The 22,319-nt window shown below is 47.6% G+C and overlaps 1 protein-coding gene across 1 annotated transcript; it reads right to left on the minus strand.

The window, feature by feature from the left end:
• Positions 1-5,380: 5,380 nt before the first annotated feature.
• On the minus strand, positions 5,381-11,588 carry LOC107186434. Its single transcript, XM_015574293.1, has 11 exons — positions 11,501-11,588; positions 10,940-11,209; positions 7,627-7,893; positions 7,146-7,484; positions 6,949-7,068; positions 6,675-6,850; positions 6,276-6,564; positions 6,109-6,190; positions 5,877-6,021; positions 5,610-5,799; positions 5,381-5,532 (listed from the first exon to the last, which is right to left on the minus strand). Exons 1-11 carry the CDS (start codon positions 11,586-11,588, stop codon positions 5,381-5,383), a joined length of 2,118 nt encoding a protein of 705 aa, XP_015429779.1.
• Positions 11,589-22,319: the final 10,731 nt, after the last annotated feature.

The following is a 22,319-nucleotide window of genomic DNA, read 5'->3' on the forward strand; positions in this document are numbered from 1 at the left end:
GTTCAGTCGTTTCGGGTTCGTAGCCTTCGCTTTCCTTGCTCTCTTTTCACGTACTTATGTGTGGGTATGCCATGTAAAGCAGAGAGATAGTGTTCAGGAGAGCAAGCGAGACACGGTACTCCTATTTACCAATGCCTCGACTTGCGACACCTCACCTTTGAGTCGTGTCGCATACTACTTGTTGGCCCTTACCTACCTTACTTGTGCGTGAAAGCCACGTGAGAATGCGCGCGTATGAAAGAAAGGGGCGTTAGCGGTCCTGATTCGTGGCAAAAGAAATGCATTAGACGATCTTTCTTCTAGTCGTCCTTGTTTGCTTCGTGTATGGAAGTTCTCCCTGGTGTAGATGCATGATTTCAGACTCTTGGCCAAGACCAGACACGCCGTCGCCTGAGAGGACGATTGATTATATATTACTTGAGGCTGAAATTGTTCAACTTTCCTTGTACGTACGTACTTTGCTTCCGTTCAATAAATACTCTAGGTTTTCCCTATGTGTCCCACCGGGGTAAATTTGTGTCAATATTTCTTTCGTTAAAATTTCTCAATAAATTTCACTTTGTTCACACATATTTATTCATTTTTCACATATTCATCGCTGATTTTATATTATCGATACTCGTGGTCGCCAGCGGTAATGCTACATTTCAGCATTTAAACCAAAATTCTTCCATAGGGTATTTTTACGTATTTTATCCTTGAAAAGAAACGTGATCAAAAGCTATAGATATGTTTTCCACGACATGATGATAATACATACATGGTTACTCTTGTCTTCGTATTAAACAGCTGCACTCGTTGAAATAGCAGTCTCAAGTTTATAACCTAAGTTTATTTAGGTACATGCTAACTGGGAGAGCGCCACACGTGCACCAGCGCACGCATCTCTATCGATGTGTTCGGATGTACGCGTCTCATGTGTATATGTGCGTGTATAGTCTTGAATCTATTTAGTCGCATGTATATACGCTAGCGGCTGGCTAATACACCAAATTCTATGGATATTGTATCACGGAATTATACTGACTCTTGATTATTAACTCACGAGGATAGGCTTCCAAAATCCACCGGAAGATGCAGAGATATAGATGAATTTCCAATTGTATATGTCCATACATCTTACAACGTTACAAAGAGTTCCGACCACGGGCACGGAAACCGTGAGTGGGTTTCAGTAGAAAATTTTAAGAGGCGAAAGGTGTTCCCCACGACTCACCAGGATTCGTCGGCCCTGGTCGCGTGCAATATGTATCCTATGTATGTATATGTATATGTACGTAGGTTAAGCGTCACAGTTGGTCGCATCGCTCGTTTGCCCACGTAGGATTCGTCGGCCCTGGTCGCGTGCAATATGTATCCTATGTATGTATATGTATATGTATATGTACGTAGGTTAAGCGTCACAGTTGGTCGCATCGCTCGTTTGCCCACGTACGAATATGTACAGAAATATACCTTCTCCGTGGGCGGTCGCACGATGGCGCCTACTCGTGCATACCTGCGCATACCTTTGAGATCGTGGTTAACCTCACAGCACGGATCTCCCGATTTACCGAAATGTACATATGCCCTCGACCCTTCACGCTTTATTTCGCGGCACCTAGAACGGTGGAAATGCGAAGACAGCTACGAAGGTGTGTAGAATGTGTATAGAAGGTAGTAAGAAACGTTATCGTGAATAAATGTGAAGAACGTAGCGTGCACATGACCACGGCGAAATGCAATACAACGCCCACGTTTGCGTGGCTGCACTCTACCTAGAAACGTATACATATACACACATGCTAACCTTTTTATCTTATCATTGGCGAAGGCGTATCGAGGTTGACGAGGTTGCCATACGTTTGCCTTTGGCACAACGACGACTTGGATGACGACGTCTCGGAATGACTGCTAGCATCTTCCGTGGTTCGTTTACGTGAAAACCTTGAATTCGAGTATGTACGAAATCGTTACAGGCCTAGTTTCTGACCTCGACACGCGCACCGCCAGTCGTGATTCTCTTTATCGACCGAGTGGCAAAAAATGAATGGTCGCGAAAAAGCGCTACATAAGTACATTATCCGCGACTCGCTTTATCGACGGTATAATGTAATTACATACATACACATGTACATAGACTGCGATTACTAATAATATTTTTTTTCTCTTATCGATACGCAGACATTATTCGCGTTTAGATCATTTGGATTCATATTGAATATTATTTATCCGCAGTTACATATTTTAATTAAAGCATCATTCTAATTAGCATAAGCAACAATTATAAAAAAGACAAGTTACCGAGGATTTGCGAATTTGAATGAAACGCGGTCACTGAAAATGTTTGTTACAGCTGAAAATGACTCAGTCGTTTCGTTATGGTTGCAAAACGTCTTTTGATGAGCAGTTGAAAGTATTTATCGTCTAGATAACCGCTGCCTTCGAGGGTCGAGAGGAGTTAAGCTCGTTACATTTCTTATCGATTAAGGCTAGCCTTTGAAACCTCGTTGAAGCACGATGACGATTCATCGATACACGCGGTTTCGCTGATGCGACGTCTAGAATGTACCGTCGAAACCGTGGCGTAGGTACCAATTGCAATTTCCTTTTAAATTTTATCGTTCTCGTATCTTGCGCAAATATTACACATACATATACATATGTACATTTCCTTCTTGGTTTGATTTGCTCGTAGTGAGAAGTCGATCAACGATCCGAGTAAATTTTACCACCAACTTAAAGAGTATATCTTCGAACGTCGGATGCAACAGCCGACTATTTTTAAAACGAAGATGCTGCAATTATTTTGATCTAGAGTCAACTGACTATCCTCTAAGTTGCAATTGTATCAAGTGATTCATATTAATACTTGCCGCAATAACAGATGTACACACGTGCAACGTGAGCACGCGTGGATCAATCAATCACAAGTTTTAGACGATCCCTGGCCGTCGACCAATCGTATCTCGTTTTTTAGATCCCGCTCATTGCTCAAGAAATCCAAGACAGATTGATCGATGATCTTGAAGAGTACAGGGGGAAGGGGTGTGGCAGAATTTTCAAAATTGTTCTTCGTTTAATTATTAAACTTTCGCTTACATAAATAGAGTACGAATACATGTGATATTGATGCTTGTATGCGTGTCTCCATTTCAATACCTATTACGGTCCAATAATATATACATTTCTTTCGTACGTTTTTGTTTTCACCCCAGCAGGCTGTGCCTTCTTGGAAAATTCAATTGTCGTATCAATAAAAGCAGCAAGGAACAGTTGATAAAGAAGCCAAGCTTAATTGTAACGGCGCAACTGCCCATTTCAAACGATGTTTTCTTTTTTTAAAGCAAGTACATGAAATTAATCATGGAAGAAAACATGCGTCCACCGTTTCATGTAGTTTATGATTGTGTTCCTCACTGCTATTCTTTTCTTGTACTTCGATCACAGATACACCTCGAATGGAAGTTGCACGTATAATTGTCGCGTTTCGATCATTTCAGAATTGAATTTGCACTTTAAAAATTCATGTCTCAACGCGAGAAATCGAAGTACATACATACATCGAAAGGGTGATTTTGCGGTAGCTTGTTTCCGGCAGCTGGCACTTTCACTAATTTTACGATCAATTTACGGTGGACTTCGTACGTTAAACTTCTAGCTATTTCGAATGGAGACTGATTTTGTTTTAGAGGCGATTGTATCGTTGAAAAGATTGAATAGTTTCTTGTGAATGAAATAAAACTTTTTAAATCATGGCTAAAAGCACCGGCAACCAGAAACGCACTTTTCCCCTTTCGCTCGTTCTCTTGCTCTCTTTTATCTGTGCTTCCATGCTCCGCTTATTTCCTACCTTAAACGTTGTATCGTTAGAGACGTTAGTGAAGCGTGAACCTTTAAATATCGCTAGTCTTGATACGGGTTACAAGTCGATTTCCGTGGAATAAAAAGGTGGCCATAGCCGTGCCGAGCGATCGGCGATCGAGGGGCCACCTTATATTTCAGCCAGCAACAACAGAGTGGAAAGTCTGCGGAAAAAGAAACTGTTGCTGGCTCCACTTTGTACTCGTTGCAACTCGATCAGAAGTAGCCCTTATGGGATAAGACCGTTAGCTGTGTCTAGGATGACCTTAAATAGAGTGTACTTATTACAACGTTTGTCGTCCAGGGACCATTTCTGATAGTTTTCTAGAAAAAAAAAAGAACTTAATCATCCGCGGATCGAGGAACAATTTTTGTTCGGCGGACGATGCTCGATTCGAAAGGCTCTCGTCGAATCAAGTATGGACATATGTTCTGTGTTGTTCGATGAAAGACGGAGATGACACGTCAGGCGTGTAATACATTGTGCATGTAATTACATCGACGCGCGTTGATTCCTATTCTTTCAACAGTTTCATCGTCCCCGAGGAAACCGATCTGTTCCGCGACTCGCCACGAAATATTGCACGCAAGATCCTTCCGATCTTCGTCCCATTATGCGATCTACATATAAGATCGGATACGCGCGATAAATATTATGTATAAAGGAGTGAAATGAATCAGACGTAAAATGCATAAAGTGTAGAGCTCTGTCCTGTAAAGATATTCTGTAACCGATGTGTGTTACCTCTATCACCGTCTACGAAACCGATGCTCAGCTGTATGTGTAAAACTATGTATTTCCCCCCTCGCGAGGCGTTGCGCAAAGCGGCAAGCCTCGTGATCCTCGTCACCCGCGACCAATAATGTCGCATGTCCGCGTGAAATTATATTTAAAAGTGTTCTATAATGAGTGCGGTCTTAATATCATCGACAAAAAGGTCTCTATAACAGCGTTGCACAAGCGACTTGTGACAGTCGCTATGTGTGTTTGATATCCTTTGATCTATTCTATCAACGATACACCTCTTTCCAATGAACGATGCTTCTGTTTTTAGAGATGCCTAGGTTTTCTTTTCCGCTGGCATTCGAATTTGTCTCGTTGTCTTGTTTCCCGGTACCTCGCGTATCCTATTTTCAAAAATGCGCTCTCAAACTCCGACCTTGTGGACATTGACGAATGCATCGGTTAATTAATCTGTGTGCATTCAACGCGACGTCCGAATACGATGATCCCGCCTAATTGTGAATGATGAATGCTAATTACGCGCCACGATAAACCTGAAAAAATTTCACCTAGTAATTCGCGTGAAAAAATCGACTCTGTTGTTCATCGAAAAAGAATTTCCGACGAAGCGCGAGGAACGCCGCGAACGGTGCGCGCGGACGTTGAGATTTTTTCACGCGAACAAGTAACTTCTCGTGTTGATCGCGCGCGATCGATCTCGACTCGTTTATTCGAAGGGTTCTCTAATAACGCTTCTTCTCTCCGGTCGCCGCAACTCCTCCTCACGGATTCGAACTTGAGACGAGTGGGTGTTCAGGGCATCATTTTACGAGGCGAAAGCCATTTCTTCATGTAGTAACAGAAGATCGTGGAGATGTAGATTAGAACGAGGAGAGCGCACGTCACTCCCAGAACCAACACGGATGTCTTGGTCGGGCATGGCTCCACGATAGTCACCGTTTTGTCTGTAACAGATTTCCCTTGTTTCTCTTGCTTGTCCAACAGGGTAACTAAAAACCGTAGGTGTCGTTCGCATAATTACCAGCTTCGTTGAAGTCTATGCTAGCGTCGCTCTTCAAGAAGTCCGACTGCTTCTCGTCGCCAAAGTCGAGAACCAGGATTTCCTGAGACAGCGTCATATCCTCCGCCTTCTCCTCCGTCGCGTTCGCGATGCTCCTCCGACGCCTCTTGCCCCACGATTCCACCGACTCGCGTCCCCATTCGCAGACAGCCTGCAATCAACGGATTTCGTATCGTCGTTTCGCGCTCGACACAGACTTACGAATAGTTTTCAAGTGTCTTCGATTACCGGCTCGCAGGGTCCCAAACAGTATTTGACGTTGCATTGGAAGATCACGCCGTAGGATTCAGTGAATCTGAACGCCTCGTAGATGGACTGAAGAGCGTTTCCGTCTGGGGTAAAGCTGGGGAAAATCGATGGATCGACCGGGCATCTGTTTAAAAAATCGTGGTTATCGTAACATCTAACGCGAAGCTCGTCGTAACGGATACAGGATATTCAAAGTACAGATATCACTGACCCTTCGTCGTCGATGATCTGGAACGTGCTCTTCGAGTCTTTCGCCATGGCGACGCAGCTGCGAGCAAAGATACCATAGGGAGCTGTACAGAGGGAGAAACGTTAATTAACCCGTCGGATCGGATGACGGCCGATCAAGTTTGACGAGCACCGAACACGGAAACTCACTGTCTTCCGGGATTTCGATTCTGAAGGTCAGTTTGTCCCCTATGCGGACAGTCTCGACTTCTCTGGACCTGCTGTCGAGGATGCGAATCCTCGGAGGAGGGGCTTCCGGCGCGCTGGTGATACTGATCATTTCCGGGTCCCTGATAGGCATCATTCCGAAGGTGATGTTTTTGGAGGACATATCGTAGGTGCACTTCACCTTGTAAATCTTATCGGCCTTGGTCATCACCACGGAATGATGTTGAAGGACGACGGTGTTCGAGTAGATGCCAGTCTGAAAACCGTCACGCTGCCATGGTAAACAAAGAGTTTGAAGAGAATCTAAGGATTCGTGCGTATGGACGTGGTGGATTTCAAGCGATTAAGGTGCTGTGCCGTGATCTACGTATGTTCACTTACCACGCTCTGAGTGTTACAATCCTGGCCGCTCATTGTTAGATCGAGCCTGAAAAGATCGCTGTTCAGAACGTCGATGTTGCATGTCTCCGATCGACCGAGGGCGTAAATACGACCGTTGAAGGGTTTGTTGGTGCGAACCTGAACGGCGATCCGCGTATCCTTGCAGTCCACCGACACTGCAACGATGGTTCTCGGTTAGATGTATTGTACATTGCGTACACTTTACACTTACATCGTGCACGGAAGACGATGTTCGCTCGACAGAATTACGTACCGTCGTAGCAGGTACCAGTTTTGTCGCAATTTATGTCGTTCCTCGTGAGGTTGTTTATCGTAGGATCTTCCGTGGTTTCGAAGACAACTGGAAGCGGATCCGCGGCAGGTCCTGCACCCTCTGGAAGGATTCGGTGAGAACATGACGAACGTCGAAAACGTATGCGAGAAGCTGATCAGGATTTACAACAATCTTACTTTCGCAGTAGTTCTCGAAATATGTCCCGACCCTCTCTCCGTTATCGATCAGTGGTCTTTCCGCATTGAGGTACGCCGAGGGACCATCGGGAAGAGTCCAGTGATCCAAATGGAACAGCTGGCAATTGTAAGCCGATCCCTGAGGGGCGCCGCGATAGAGGAAAGATCTGCAAAGGAACTCGTTTTCGATCTCGCAGGCCAATCTGCACGCGGATTCGCTCTGAACTTGGAGCTCTTTGTCCGTGTAATAGTGCAAGCCAGCATACTGCGCGACCTTATCGTCGGCCACGCCGATTCTGGGCATCTGGAAGATCCTTTGAGATTTGCAAGCCTCTTTTCCTGAAAATCATCAACGCAACGGTAACCTACAATCTCGGTACCTATGTATTACACAAATATGTGTGTATAGATATACATTATAATAATATCTATAAATATAGATTATAATGTTTCACAGTGCATATATAGTGTGACCCCATACCTTTTAGGCAAAGATTCTCAAAGTAATCGACTCCCTGGGCGTCCACGAATTGCACGTACTGACCGGTTGTTCTTCGATCGGAGTCGCTCAGGTGACACTGGAGCGTAACGTAATTGTATTCGACGGAACGGCAAGTGAAACGATGCTCGTTCAGACAAGCCGCGAGACAAGCCTCCTTCGTCGATGTATAAATCAGTGCGTTATCCAGACCGCGAATCATTTTGTTCGGCACACGTTCGAAGGACCATGGTCGCAGGCATACGTTCTCTGAAAGGATCATAAATGTTCATCGTGAGATTCGAATATTCCCTTGAATCGACGCGAACAATTTCACCGACCATCCACAAGCTGTTTATAGTTGAATGACGCGCGAAACATTTTTGTTTACAGATTGGCAGGACACGTGGATACGCCTGACCGCAGACGCGACACGCTTGCACACCTGACAAACCGTACACGAGTTGCAGGGAATTCGACGCGCTTGCATAATGCTTGTTTATGTAATATGATTTTCAGACACCACCTGCTCTCCTACATATGACAGTCGATACAAAGTAGGAGTCATCGGTACGAAGTTTGGCATCGCGTTGGCAACCGAGTTTGGTCGCGGGTGTACCGCATGGTTTAGATCGCAGTCCGGCTGAGAACCGCTGAATTAACGCTCGCAGGAGCTATTTACCATATGCATTCGTTAGCTCTCCGAATATAACTGGAAGACTGGGAAGAGGAGGGTAACCACGGCTGCGTGAAAGAGAAAAATAGAAGGTCGGCATTCGCGATAAAACCGAGGCAAGGATACCGGCGATCGGGAAACAGTTATGCATCCGGCAGATCCGAGGAAGTGTGGCGAATTTCGCGGTTGGTCGATCACGGGAACGCAACGACGCGACGGCGCGAGGAGAGCACGGGAATACGAGCGAATGCCAAAATCACGAGCAACATGTGACTTGGCATGCCCCCTCAGTCGAGCGTTCTCGTCCGATCCGGTCTCTGACGCACGAGCACGCACGGTTTTTGGCAGGGAACTGGGAATATATTTCGAGCTAATGTCGCCGACGACGACGAGGACGAGTATTTACGAGGACGACGACGAGATGGTGCCAATGAACGGACGCGTGACTCCGACACGGAATGATTCACCGCGACCGTGCGAATTCCTGATCGCGCCCGACAGATTGACGACCACCGAAATACTCGCCGATACAATGGCACCGGCTGTTCCTTCGGTACTCAGGCATCGTCTTTTACTGTGATGCGCGTATATACAAGCGGTCTTTTTCACGATGCTTGATGCTTGCCAAAGGGAACGCGTAACTTGGCATTCCCATACGTTCCCACTTGTTCCCATTCGTTGGCATCCTCTTCGATATTTTCCCGATTCCCGTCAGCTATACGCCGTGCACGCCTGCGAAAAAAAATTTGATAAAAACTCTGTTTTAGCTGGATTCCGACACGTTCCTTGAACATCGCGGCGGCAGTTTGTAAAAATAAACTGCGAAGTTGTTTCTGCGAGAGGGCATATTTTCGGACGTCCTGAAGACGATCCTGAAAACGACGAGTGTACGCGATTCGTGATCTCCGCTAGCTGTAAATACAATAGTGATTTTAGCTGGCAGTGAACAGACGCGACGTTGAACCCTGTCGTTTGTGACTCACGAAACCGCCAGAATTGATTGTCGCCGCGAGCCGTCTCGTTTCTCGAATTAAACGACGTGGATACAGGGCGCGGGCGTTACGTAAATTTCGCGCTAGCCAACGTTTCACGGTATAGACTGGCTGGTAGCTGATCGACGGCGGCCGTGCGAATTCTCAACGTGTCGAGACCTCGATGACGGAGTCTCGTTTCGTTCGTTCTGAAAGTTATTTTAAGGGAAGACCAACTTCGAATGGAAATTGGCAGCAGAAGAACGAGCGGATAAGCACCGTGGGGGTTTAATAACAACGAGTAGCGGATTAGCAAATTATGTTTCGTAGATTCCATGACAATTCCTTTAGGCGGGGACACGGAGAAATTTTAGGGGACCAGGATGAACCGAACGAAAGGAACGAGACCGTCGATTTATCCTGTGTTATATCCGGTCTGCCCGTCAAGGGTGCAGGTTCATTTGAAGCTTGACCAGGCGCCTGTATAGGGGGCAATCGTGCGTTTGGAAGCGAAACGGAAACCTTCCTCGAAATTCCTCGTGGTTCTTTCAAGCATGACCCGAGCCCCAAGTGGGGTTTTACGACCAACCCCGGTGAGGAAAGTTGAAGGACCGTATATAGGTATATATACCAGCAGGCTCGTTAAACCAATATTAGGGGTTTCTTAGACCCCCTCGGGATCTTTTCGACACCTCCGGGGTGTCTGCAGGTACCTGTTTACAGCGGCGACCGTGCTTAAAGCATCCTTCACACCATCCGAAAGGTACCAGCAGATCCTTCATTGTTTGCCGCCACCACCAGGCCCCCTCTTTGGCAAATTTGTAGACTTTCTTGTCTGGGTGAAAATCTGACCGTCTGTCTTCGGAACGAAGGCTCTTCTTTCAAGTGTGTCCAGAGATCGCAGACCCGATGCCATCTCATGAAAGTTACTCGAGACAAAAACGCGTTCTATAAATTTCAAAACTCGAGGGATGAAATTTAAAAAGAACGCGTTCCGAACGTTTCGATTCGTTTAGGTCGCGAACTTTAATCTTTATTTCATTTCAACGATGCCAGTGCCATTTTGATAATGCAAAGTATTATAGATACCAGTAGCCATAAGCAGAGATTCCATCCACGCAAAACGGAAAATTCGAAGAATATTGTCTACGCATTGTCGTGGGGCTCGGAGGCAAAGCGAGGCGACCCAGCCAAACAATCCTCTTTCCCACCAGTAGCTATTAGCTATCGGCTTGTCCCGTTTATTTGCACATCTACCTGCTCCCAAGCGACTTCGCCACTAGCATCGAAACCTGGATTATCGCACCTTTCCGGTCCTCTGGCTCGTTTCCCTCAGCCCCTTCGCCTATTGCGGGATTTTTCTTTGACCTGTCCTGCGTCCCGTTGGCCGCCTTTGTTCCCATCGACCTCCAAAGGGTTTTGGTCGCCGGCACAAGGGACCGCGGGAGGTGCGAGGGTATTAAAGTTCATTAACGAAGTCGTGCTGCTGGTGGCTCGATTATACCGGACCGTTCAGGCCCTCGAAGGACCGACCATTGGAAACAGGTGTGCGGGGATTACGTATTCTTTAAAAAACCACCATCGAACAACGTTCCCCCGCTTCGATGCCCTATCGTCGCCACGGGTTATGTTAATGAAAACAGCTCTGTACTTTGCAGTTTGCTCTCACCTGATCTGATCTGAAGCTTCGTCATGTAGTACATGTTCACGGCTCTCTGCGGCTGCGCCGCGGGATTCGTAGCCGATGTCTCGTTCTGCAGCTGGCAGAGAGTGTCTTGCATAGGCGCCAAAGGATTCACCACGAACGAGAACGCCGCCGCTTGACACTCGGCCTCTTCTCTGCACCATCCTTGACACTCGTACAACGATAGATTTCGTACGCTGTAATACGTGTTCCCGCGGTAATCATAGTCGGTCAGCTTCTCGAACGCTGTCCTGGCTGAAACGCGAACAAATTTTTCAGTTTGAAAACAATGAAAAAACAACATCGAAATAATCGAACGTTGTTGCGTCTCGTCGCCACGACGTACAGCGGTACAGGACGCCTATTTAGGAGTTCGGAAGCTTATGTAATTTGGGTGTAAAAAATTTCAAAACTAATTTTCATACCGAAAGTAAGCTTCTGAACTCCTAAATCGGCGTTCTGTACCACTGCGCGCCACGGTTTCTATTCGTCCGTGCTCTAAACGAAACGGTGTAGGTTAATACGTATACATCGTTGTACACTCACCCAGAGCAGCTCGAGAGACGGTGACCAAGGTCAGAAGCATCACGCTCGCGGCTAGAGTCGCCATCGTGCCGATCGCAGACGAACCCATCTGTAACAGAACCGACGGATCTCGGTTACAAACTTAATTAGATTCCGCCCGATGATCCCCCCTGTTGTCCTCGGTTCTCGCGCGGACTTGATTCTTATGCGAGCCGGCTTAATGAATTTCACGCGCACGCACGCCTGACGACGCGCGTAACCGGCACGAGTAATGAAATACGTTCGCGCATCTGAAACGGTTTTTCAACCGGAGTTCCGTGCGCGTAGCGAACGCGCTTAGCCTCGAACTTAATATAGATACTTATAAAGTAACGAAAAGAATTCTACATTGCACCGAATTCACGATATTCAATTTTCGTCTGTTTCGTCAAAGAAGAAATTGAACGTCAAATTCGTGAAATCCACCGGCCCTTACTCCAAAACGTACTGCGAAATTTCGTCAAAAGAATACATACCTTGCCACCAGACCAACGGTGGTCAATTAACCGACATTTTATTTCGTGTTTATTGTCATTCATAACTCTGAAGACATCGATAATAAAATGTAAAAAAACAATTAAATTAATGTGTTTTTTAATTTATTTAAAATTCAAGTTCTTGCCGAGACACCCTTTAGTATGCGGTATAAAGTCCACGTAAATCAATCCCCCGAAGAATAAAACGTTTACAGCCGATCAAGCGAGTCCGTTTCATAAAAGTACTAAAAGACGATCCTGATTCGAGCAAGTCGCTCGAGATTGTGTGTGTGTGTGTAGACAGATTGTGTTTTACCAAGCGACTTGTTTCCATGATTTCTTCGTTTTCTTGTTTTTCGCACCCTTTTCGCTGCTACCACCTACCGATTTCTTCTCTCCGCTCTTACACCGAGCTTCCCTCTCGCTTTTCTATCTGCTGTTCCTCCTTCGTGCCTGGCCATCTCCTTCGATTCCGATTGCGAGCCGAAGAAAACGTATTTACGATCGATAACTTCCTCTATCTACCCCGTCCACGTTTTTCTCCGCGGTCGATTGAGCGATTCACGGTCGCGTCCCTCGGACCGAGCAGCCGTGTAAGGATCGGTATTTTGCAGCTTTACGCGCGTCCCTTTCTTTCGCCCCGTTATCGGAATCCTGTTTGTACGCGCGTACCTCCGGCTCGTTACAATTGCCCCTCCCGATTTTAGTTTTCCATGCGTGGAACAATTTCTGACTCCATCGTTTTTTTCCATTGTCACGTTTCGCCGGAGTCAGGCGTTGCTGGAAGACATTCCGTCCCAAGCGGCGCGACCGGTAAAAACCTTGATACACGTTCCGGGTCGTACGGCCTACCCTCTGGTAATTGCGGCAGCACGTAAATGACGCGAGATTGCTCGGGTGAAATGAACGTAATGCAATAAACTGCGCCGTTAGGCCTCCGGAGGATGGCATTTCGTAGCCTCGGTTTGAGGTCATCGAGCCTGGGATAACCGAGGACCGTGTAACAGAAGAGGAGAACTTTGTCTCGGGTCGTAGCGAGGTCAGCTGTTCGACCTACATATACCTCCTCCTTCCCATTGCCGTCGGCACAGACGAGATATAAGAATATAGAAGAGATCTAATAGACCTAACATCTTATGGGACTTGGTGTCCACTCCACATAAAAGTTTCCAACTTTAGGAATTACGTTCGACACCGTAATGACTAAACTGCGGATTTTATGCATTTGTAGCCTATAGGGTTCTGTGAAACACAATAAAAAACAAAAATTTCATCAGATCCAACGAATTTTCTATTTTACTCTGAATCCAATAAGATACTTAAGAGGGAAAAACTTTGATTTTGCATGAAAAATCCGCAGTCACACGCACACCTGTGATTTCGCTACCAAGGAATGGAATACTGAAATGGTGCAGGGTCTTCCGACGCCCACGAAGAATGGGACAGAAAATTGCATTGCATGCTATTTTTATATCTCGTCTCTGCCGTCGACGAGCTTCGTGTCGCATGAAAACATCTTCGAACCGTCGCGAAAGATGAGCAAATTACACGAGAACAAACGTGTGCTCCAACTGGTCTTTCACGAGCTTCGGCCACGTTCAAGGTTACGAAGTTGCTGCCGCGGCGTTGCCCTCACGAGTCACCCAGTCACGAGCACCGTGGCGAAGTCGCGGTCGCGGTCACGCGTGTGCACCCGCTAACAATAAGGAATGCGCTTTGGTTCACTTGGCGGATGGGTTGATGCACTGTTACGAAGATTAATGCTCTCGCCGCGGTCGGCTGGGAAAGAAACCGGGAGAAGAACCGCGGATTTCTTCCGGCGGTTACGTCAGGAGTGTTACCCGAGAGAATCAATGTTTCCAGGAACGTTCGCTGTCGAAGGAACTCGCTGCGTTATCGTCACGTTACAGTTTCGAACTGTAACGCGACGAACTTTCCTTCGGTCACAGGACACCACCTATGCGACGTCGAGCACGTTTCTACTTACATACGTGACACGTTCCCGTCAAACGCGTGGGATTTCCACAACATATGGGAACGCTGATATTTCTGACCTCGACTTCCTCCAGGTCCCGGGAAAACTTTCAGGCGGCAGATACTTCCAGAACGGTCGGAACGTTTTAACGACTACGTCTGAAATTTGACTGGCGGCTCGTTGACGATTTCTACGATCACAAATCGATGAGGTGACATTTCAATCGCAAAACGCCTCGGGCGATCGAAAGAAACGGCGTGATTGTTCGTAAGAGCAGAAAGACCAACAAGGTGCGCGCGATTACTTCGCGGGGTATACACGTGCGAATTTCTTGCAGCTCATTGTCCCCGGTCGTTACGCCCGCAGGAAAAGTCGTTCCGCGCGCGCACGGATCCCTGACCTTTACGTCACAACCGGTCCCTCCGCGATACGAGCAAGCAACCCGGCCGACGAGTTCTCGCGAGATGTTCCACGGCTTTTCAAGGCCCTACCAGTGGGGGGATATAGCCGTTTCCGGTATTTCGTTCCGCGAACTACGCCGCTTCCGGAGCCCTCCGTTTGCCGTCTCCTTTTTATTAGGAGGCGAAGGTTCTAATAAAAGCGATCTCCGTAGCTCGGTTCGTTCCCGTGGGTACGTTTCCACGATAAGAGGAATCTTAACAAGATCGTACAAACATTTTTCCATCGAGGCATTGTTTTCGTAATTTCGTAGGCCTCGTTAAGTATTCCTCGTTAAGCATATCCGATAATTTCGTATTCCGATTATTAATATGAAAATAACTCTCGGGGCCAACGGGACGCAACGTTGCCGATTACCGTGCTAGATGCAGTCAGGTCCATAAAAATCGTCCCGCCTGGCGATCCTCGGATTCTTTCCAGCACCCTAATTGTTATCCTGCGTCGAGCATCCCTTCGCCGTAGTTCCAGCCATTTAATTATCCTCCTTATGAAAGGTCCTGGCTCTCGGCGACTGTGTATCGTCGGGGCTATCCCCGAGCTCGAAATCGCTTCGTGAATCACGACCGCCGCCATGGACCCGGCCCCGGCGAACGGATTTCCATTTGTCTTGGTTTTCGTTCCCGGAGAGTCGTGACTAGGCACAATGATCTCGTAACAAATGCGCTCCGGTTTAGCAGAGCCGCTCCCCTGCATCCTTGGGACTCGTCGACCGTCGAGATCGCCACGGGCGAATCTATCCTCCTTATTAACTCGTTCACCGGTAACGAACTGGTTTTCAAAGATTCCCCGGCCTTATTGCCGGACGGTCGGCCCGGCCAGGAACCGATTGAATCATCAATATTAAACAGTACGCCTTAGAAGATTTATTGCGTACGGGCGAGCAAGCGACCAAAGGTTTTCATGCCTTCGAAGAAAAACCGTGTCCCGCGCCCGGACGACGCGATGCCTGGCAATTAAATGCTATCTAGCGTTCATTAAACGAACGAACCGTGTGGCGGTTTAATTATATCTATGTAGAAGAGGCGCACGGCGAGCGACGCGTTCTTCCGTGGACGATTTTTCAGGCTGCGATGGGAATAACAACGCTAACGAGCATTGTAATCGCCTTGTTGCCCCTACTGAGCAGAGTTTTGAAACTTCCACCTCGACGTCGACAGTTAACAGGATCATACGTTCGATTTAATGTTAATAGATTCTCGAGTGGAATAATCCCAATCGATGCAACGTTGAATCGGGAGTCTTTTAAAAAGCGCATTGTAAAAGAACAGGAAGCGATAAGTGTCGCTCCCTTGCGGCGACGCAGAGGACTAGGAGCATCCGACACGACATCGTTTTAATTAAATCCAGCGATCCCGGTAAATGGGTAATCATTACGCGAGATAAGCGTGGATCACCGGCACTTATTACGATAGAATCGGGTATTTCTTGTCGGTGGGTAATTACAAAGTGACTGGTTGAGTCGAGTCGATCTCGTCCGGATTACACGGAGGTCTCGCGGCGATCGGTCCGCGCAATTACGCGATGGCATCTTCCGTGCCCGTGAAGAATCAATTACACAGTGTTCTGGAAAATGAACGCCTGCGAAATCGTTCGCGGTCGTGCACCGGATACGTGTACCTACGCTGGCTCGCGAAACAAGAGACGATCGTCTTCGTAACTTCTCCTCGAACACGATTCAACGCATTCGGTACGGATGGAAACTATAGTTTCAATTAAATAATGTGATAAAAAAAACATTTTCTATCATTAAATGCCTTTTAGAATACTTGCAACGACATACTGACACTAAGAACATAAAAAATGATCAATTCATTTCTTTAGGCCACGTCCCGAATGTGTTAACCGTCTACCCGAGAAAGACATCTGGAGAAAACACATTCGAGAATAGTTATTCGAGTAATGTAACAACTACCGCTTACCGAACGAAATAACTTTGTTCTCCTACGAGAGGAACACACAGGTACGCGCGGAGGTCTTTGACTTCGAAGTGATCCTAAGCGTTCCCGTTCCCCGTCCCATCAAATCGGGCGTTTCAAAAGTGTGTCGATCGACGGTTATTTGTGATGACGATTACGGACAAATTACGCGGATGGTAACGGTGCATGGACGATGTCCGAGGAAATTGTACGACCGTCAGCCTCCTTTCGAGAATTTTCAAGCGACGAATCGCCGTATGGACAATCGTTTCCATCGTGTTCCCATCTACATAATTCGAGTGACATTCAGGCTCCCAAGCCGTCGGGTCACAGCGAGTGGAAAATAAATCCGAGTCCAGCGGGGCTAGATAAACACTTCGAGGGTACGACCGCGGCAGGAAGATCCCGCGAGCGTACCACTACCGGAGCATGCAGATTTATGCTGCTTGTAACGTCACCGTTGCTTGGATTAAGTAATGGCTCCCCTCGCACGTAGTCTTCTTCACCGCGAAAACGGCGCCGCGAGTGCTTGTCCGTTTGGTTCCGCGACGTGCTCCTCGCTAACGAGTCTTCGAACCGTTCGATCGAACCTTTTCACGATTGCTTCGAGACCACCGCGTATTTCAGTCTTCCGGTACGCGATCGGTATTCTTAGATTGTATCTTGTTACTACGATGAACGTGTTCGGATCGTCTCGAATCAATTAATACACGACGACAAATAATGCGAATTATGGTTAGTTTGACATTCGAATCTCGAAATGTAGGTAGGGGAAACCGGGGCAGGTTGTAACAAGGGGTAAGTTGTAACATAATTAAAATTTTCTGAACGACAAATTTGGCAACGCAGCAGGATGCCAGATCGGTTTGAAAATATTGATATCTGTCGGCTAATTTCGCCCCACCTATTATTTCCGGCAGGACGATTGTTATTTGCATATTTTACTCGCGGCTGATCTCGCGATTGCAAAACGGGGACCGTGGATCCTCGTCCTTGCTGGCTCGGGGCCATTTCGTGGCATCGGTGCAGCGTTTCCCGTCACGACAGTGCCTCTGCGTTCGTGATGAATCGATCACCTTTAGGGGAAAGGGTGGGGAGAACGTTCGCACGAGCGTAAAGATTTGTCCCACGCAACCGGTCGCGAGAAATAAATCCATCGTTAGCCGAGGGGAACCAGAGGCCACGTGGGTGTGGATCGAACGGTAAAACGAACCGTCTGTCGCCTGTAAATTTCCCGATCTCCGTCTTCCCGAAGCGCAAGGATCTCTAACCTCTGATCCTCGCGGAGTCTCGCTTATTATTCCAATGTTTCTGTTCGTTTCCTTAAACAGATAAGTACCGTGATCCTCGACAGCTTTTCAGCGGCGAGCAAAGACATTAGATCGATCCTCGCCGCGGCGACGACAATGGCAGCAACGGTTGGTGTTCGCTGGGTTATCGCGCCACGATCCTCGCAACGGTGAACTCCGAGAATCTGATTTACGAGTGCAGCTTCGCGATGGCGAACGGTAGAACGGTAGTAGATTCATAAATAATGAGACGAAGAAGGTGATGGCAGTGGAAGTAACAGCGGAGGAGCCAAGTGGATCCCCTCGAAATAGATATAAGAGATTTATTCAAAAGTCGTTGAGTTCTGTGCTTCTTATAAATGAATTATGTCGAGAGTTTAATGAAACTTATAAAAAGTATCATAACTTTGTGACGTGTCTGTTATAAACATATGTGCATTTTATGTAACTATTTCAGCATTGATACCTTTGTACACTAATGGGGACCTATCCTCTTTTATCCTTATCATCAATGTTAATAAAGATGATTTATTGAATACTAAATAACTTACTGGACGGTGAAATTTAATTTATTTCCCTTACGTGTCCCCGGCTTTTTAATAGCAACCAATAAATGAATCGACGGAATTGGCTAGTCTCCATTGGACGAGGAGCGCTTCGATTGCATATTTAACGCGAATATACGAGCAGCGTTCCCTACAAGGCTTGGATATACTCGGACGACCGATGAAGTTATCCACGTAAACGAGCCCTAATTATTGTGCGCGATACATACATATACTTTCATCGACGAACATGTTCATCCCCGTCGCGCGGACGAACCAACGAACTCGAGGGTTCGTCTAGGCAGGAGAGCTCTCCTCCGGTGATAACGATCGATCCAGTGAGCGTGGACCGAACTCGATAAATCTTGCAAGTAATTAGCGGCTGCTTCGTCGTGGTTGTCGACTTTGTTGTCGTCGTCTTCGTGGTCGTTTCAAGTCGCGGCGAACGGGGCTGGGGAGGCGAACAGAGAACGAAGAAAGAAGGAAAGGAAGAAATCGAAGGACGATGGGGACGAAGAAAGAAATATGATTATTTGTACGGTTTTCTGCTCGTAGAAAAGGTGCATGGTGCAACGACCTTGTCCGGAATCTATTTTTCCAAGAGAATAATAATTTCGGAGGTCAAATTCTTGTCTCGAAATTCGCTCGAAATAGATTGCTCTCATCTGTCCTTTCGACCAACCCGTTTCAGCCGGAAGTCTATTCGTTCCATTAAGCTCTATCCGGTCGACGTGTGCGGTTTACTTAGCTACATAGATCCGATTAACTATCTCGACTTAATCCATTAATTATGGTCTTAATCGATTGTCCTCTTACGTCGGGAATAATGTTATTTAGACGACGCGACGTCCGATCGATTTATCCGATCGTTCCTTCGAGATACAGTCAACCATGCCGCGGGATCATTAATGGTAAAATACTTTAATTGGAAGCGGCAATGCGTTCGTGCTACTCGAGTCGACAGAAACGGGGATCGTCTTCGAAGGGGCGGTCGTTGAGGCATTAAAAGCTGGAATAAGAACTCTATTCCAGCCTGACGGCTCCTCTCTGCGATGCCATGTCGTCGACGCGACGCGACGTAACATCCAGACGTCCGGCTGTCGTGTGTCAGCGTGGTGACGACGTCTTCGTTTTCCATGCAAATTTAATCGTCACGGCGAACGCTGCTCCTGAGAGTATTAACCTCCGAACAAATATCGAGGGCAATGGCTGAAATCAACGACACGCTTGGTACATATTCGGAGCGATCGTTGATTCGTAGCTCGTCTCCGTGAACTAAAATCAGCCGGATGTACGTGACGATGTCGAGCAAAAAAAAAAAAATTGCAAAAAATAACTCCGGTGAAAATTCCTTGTGGTATCGCGAAGTATCGAGATCCCAGGAAAGCAACGATCCTGAAGTCTTTCTTCGATTCTTCGCGAATCGTTACGCTTCGTTGGCCGGTCGGAATGACAGATCGCAAGAATCGTAGCGATCGACCGTGACCGTCTTTGTTCCTCTCGTCTTTTCTGTTCCGCGAAAACCAAGCTGCCATTTGTATCGATAGGATTGCGTCAATGGATTAATGGTTTATCGGTGCAAACGAACGCGTTCCTGTCCCCGTAAACCGATAATCCCTTTCGATAAATTCCACATCGACAGTGTACACGCGCACTTCAAAGTTGAATGAAGCATTCCCCTTTTTGCAATCCATCCACAGAAACTACGAATCTCCGCGATTATTGTCCCTCGGAGAGTGCGGTAAATTGCCAGTTGAACGGGCATTTATCTCCGGCCGAAGGACTCGTCTTTCGTAGAAACTCGCAACAGACGACGCCATCGGTTTGCAACCCCCTACTTTGATACCTTCTGGCGATTTTTTCCCCAGGGAATTACTGTGTTTAGTCGGCCGATGGAACGACATGCTTCGAGGGAGCGTTCGCGAAACAAAGTATTCTCCAGGAAACGTGAAATAGGTAGATGTCTCACGGAAGGTAGGTACTTAATGACTTACCAAAGACAAACAGATCACTGGGAGCAGTTGGAGATCCATCGAATTTCTAGCGAAGACTCGAATTACAGAAACAATTTCTCGGTTCAAAAAGTCAAGGTATCTTTTTCATCCCACGATCCAGCCCGCGTTGAATAGAACACGAAGAAGGCTACGTTTGCAAGAAATAAGGCAGTACAAGCGCCTGCTGTACCTACAGTTTGTTAACATTACTGTTCAGTTTGTAACGATCCGGGAACACGAGGGTCCGTTATGTGGCATCCAAGAGAATCACGGAAGCCCGTCGGAAGACAATGGTACGCGCGTTGTCGCCGGACGAGAAACCGCAATCGAGTTACTCCCGGGAAGGGTTGCTGGGCATAATATGCAGAATCGTGGCGCGAGATGACTGCGGGTGGCCCGTTAGATCGGCGGTACAGTGGCGACCTAACGTGACTCGGGTACCTACGCGAGTTTGCACGTGGTAAAAGTTCCGAGGACATCGCGGCCCGGCATTCGAAACACGGGGGTGGTCGGTGTTGCAGTTGCAGTTCAGCCGCAGCTGCGCGGTCTCGACTCGGTATAGAATTTATCGGAGCCGCTGGAAGAAAGTTTGCCAAGTGAAACGATCCGCAAAGTTTCCGTGGTTATTGCGCAGCGATCCACGATACACCTCCGGCAAAATAAGAGAACCCGAAGCACGACCCGCGTAAAAAGCAAACGACCCGGCATCCGTGAAGTCCAGGCTTATCAAGATTCCTGGCAACGTGCAAGAGAAACTGGCGGTTGCAAATTCAAGACACGAGTTTAACCGCGAAACGATCGTAGCCTTGCGACGCAGCATCCGGTCGCCGGTTGCACCCGGCGAGGAGATATTACGTAGCCAACGGCCATGTAAAACCGTACCCCGCGACATTTTGTCGTCTTCCCTCGCGATGCACGAGCGGTCCCAGCTTTCGTGTTTCACGATTTTTCAACCCGTCTAAGCGGATCTCGGCCCCTCCTCGGCATCCTTCCTCATCCTCTCCATCCCCCTCTTCCTCCCTAACCCCTCCTTGTCCTCTTTGTTGGCCTCTTCTTGTTGGCCGATGCAAATGGAGTGGCCAGGAATAGGCGAGCTGCGAAGCGAAAGAACCCGGCCGATGGAGCAACCCGCCGAGTAGCAACACCGTGGAGGAGCACCGGCAGAAGAACACGGACGAGGAAGGTAAAAGGACCTCGAGGAAGAACTGGAGATGTACCGCTCAAGGACACGATCTACCGCAACAGCGAGCTTCGTGACAAGGATACCAGTCGGCGGAGAAGGAGGCAGACAAGCCAGAGGAAGGGGGGACCAGCGGGGGTGACGAAGGAGAAACCGAGGAAGGTCCACCGGGAGAAGCATCCGTGGATCTCTCGGTTACACGAAACCGCTTGTCCGGGGGATTTCTTTTAAATTCGCCATTCGAGCCGGTACCACCGACGGAGACTCGAAACTAATGATCCCCCCGGATAGAATGCTCTCTCGACTGTGCACGGACTCGAATCGGAGAGTCTCGTTCCCTCCCTCCCTTCACGATTCACGATGTCACTCGTGGTCGTGGGTGAAACGACTTAACGAGCTCCCGGGAAATTATACGAGAGGGGACACTTCGGAGAAATTTCTGTCTCAATTTGCTCACGGGATGCAGTTGATTATTATCTACGATCGCTGTAACCACCCGTGATCCGACAGATTTCTATACAGGGTGTTTTCTACGTATAACGCCATGTATCATCTATCCACCGTCGTAGATCTATGATCAATGATAACTCGTGACCCAACCTCGACTGGTGTACGATCCCGTTCGTGGCCGTGGAATTTTCCCCGGCAGCTCGTTCGTTCGATGATTTGCGAGCCAGAGATCTGCATAATTCGTGCTAAGGGATCGCGGTTAAGTACACGAAGATCGATCCGCCGCAAGAAGATCTGCGCTGCGACGAGCAACGATCCGTTAGTCATGCTCGAGAGATTTCGATATGCCGACCGCAGTAGTATGTATCTCGATACAGGGATTTCCTCGTTCGAATCCAGTTTCTCCGGATGAACTGCGGCTACGATTCCTGATTAACGGACGAGCCGAGTCGTTTATTGAGTTGCGTAATTACGGATTCGCGGAAAGGATAGCGGCCATTAAGTCGATAGTGAACCG

The sequence above is a fragment of the Dufourea novaeangliae genome, unplaced genomic scaffold (genome assembly GCF_001272555.1).
Source record: "Dufourea novaeangliae isolate 0120121106 unplaced genomic scaffold, ASM127255v1 scaffold88, whole genome shotgun sequence".
Classification (NCBI taxonomy): domain Eukaryota; kingdom Metazoa; phylum Arthropoda; class Insecta; order Hymenoptera; family Halictidae; genus Dufourea; species Dufourea novaeangliae.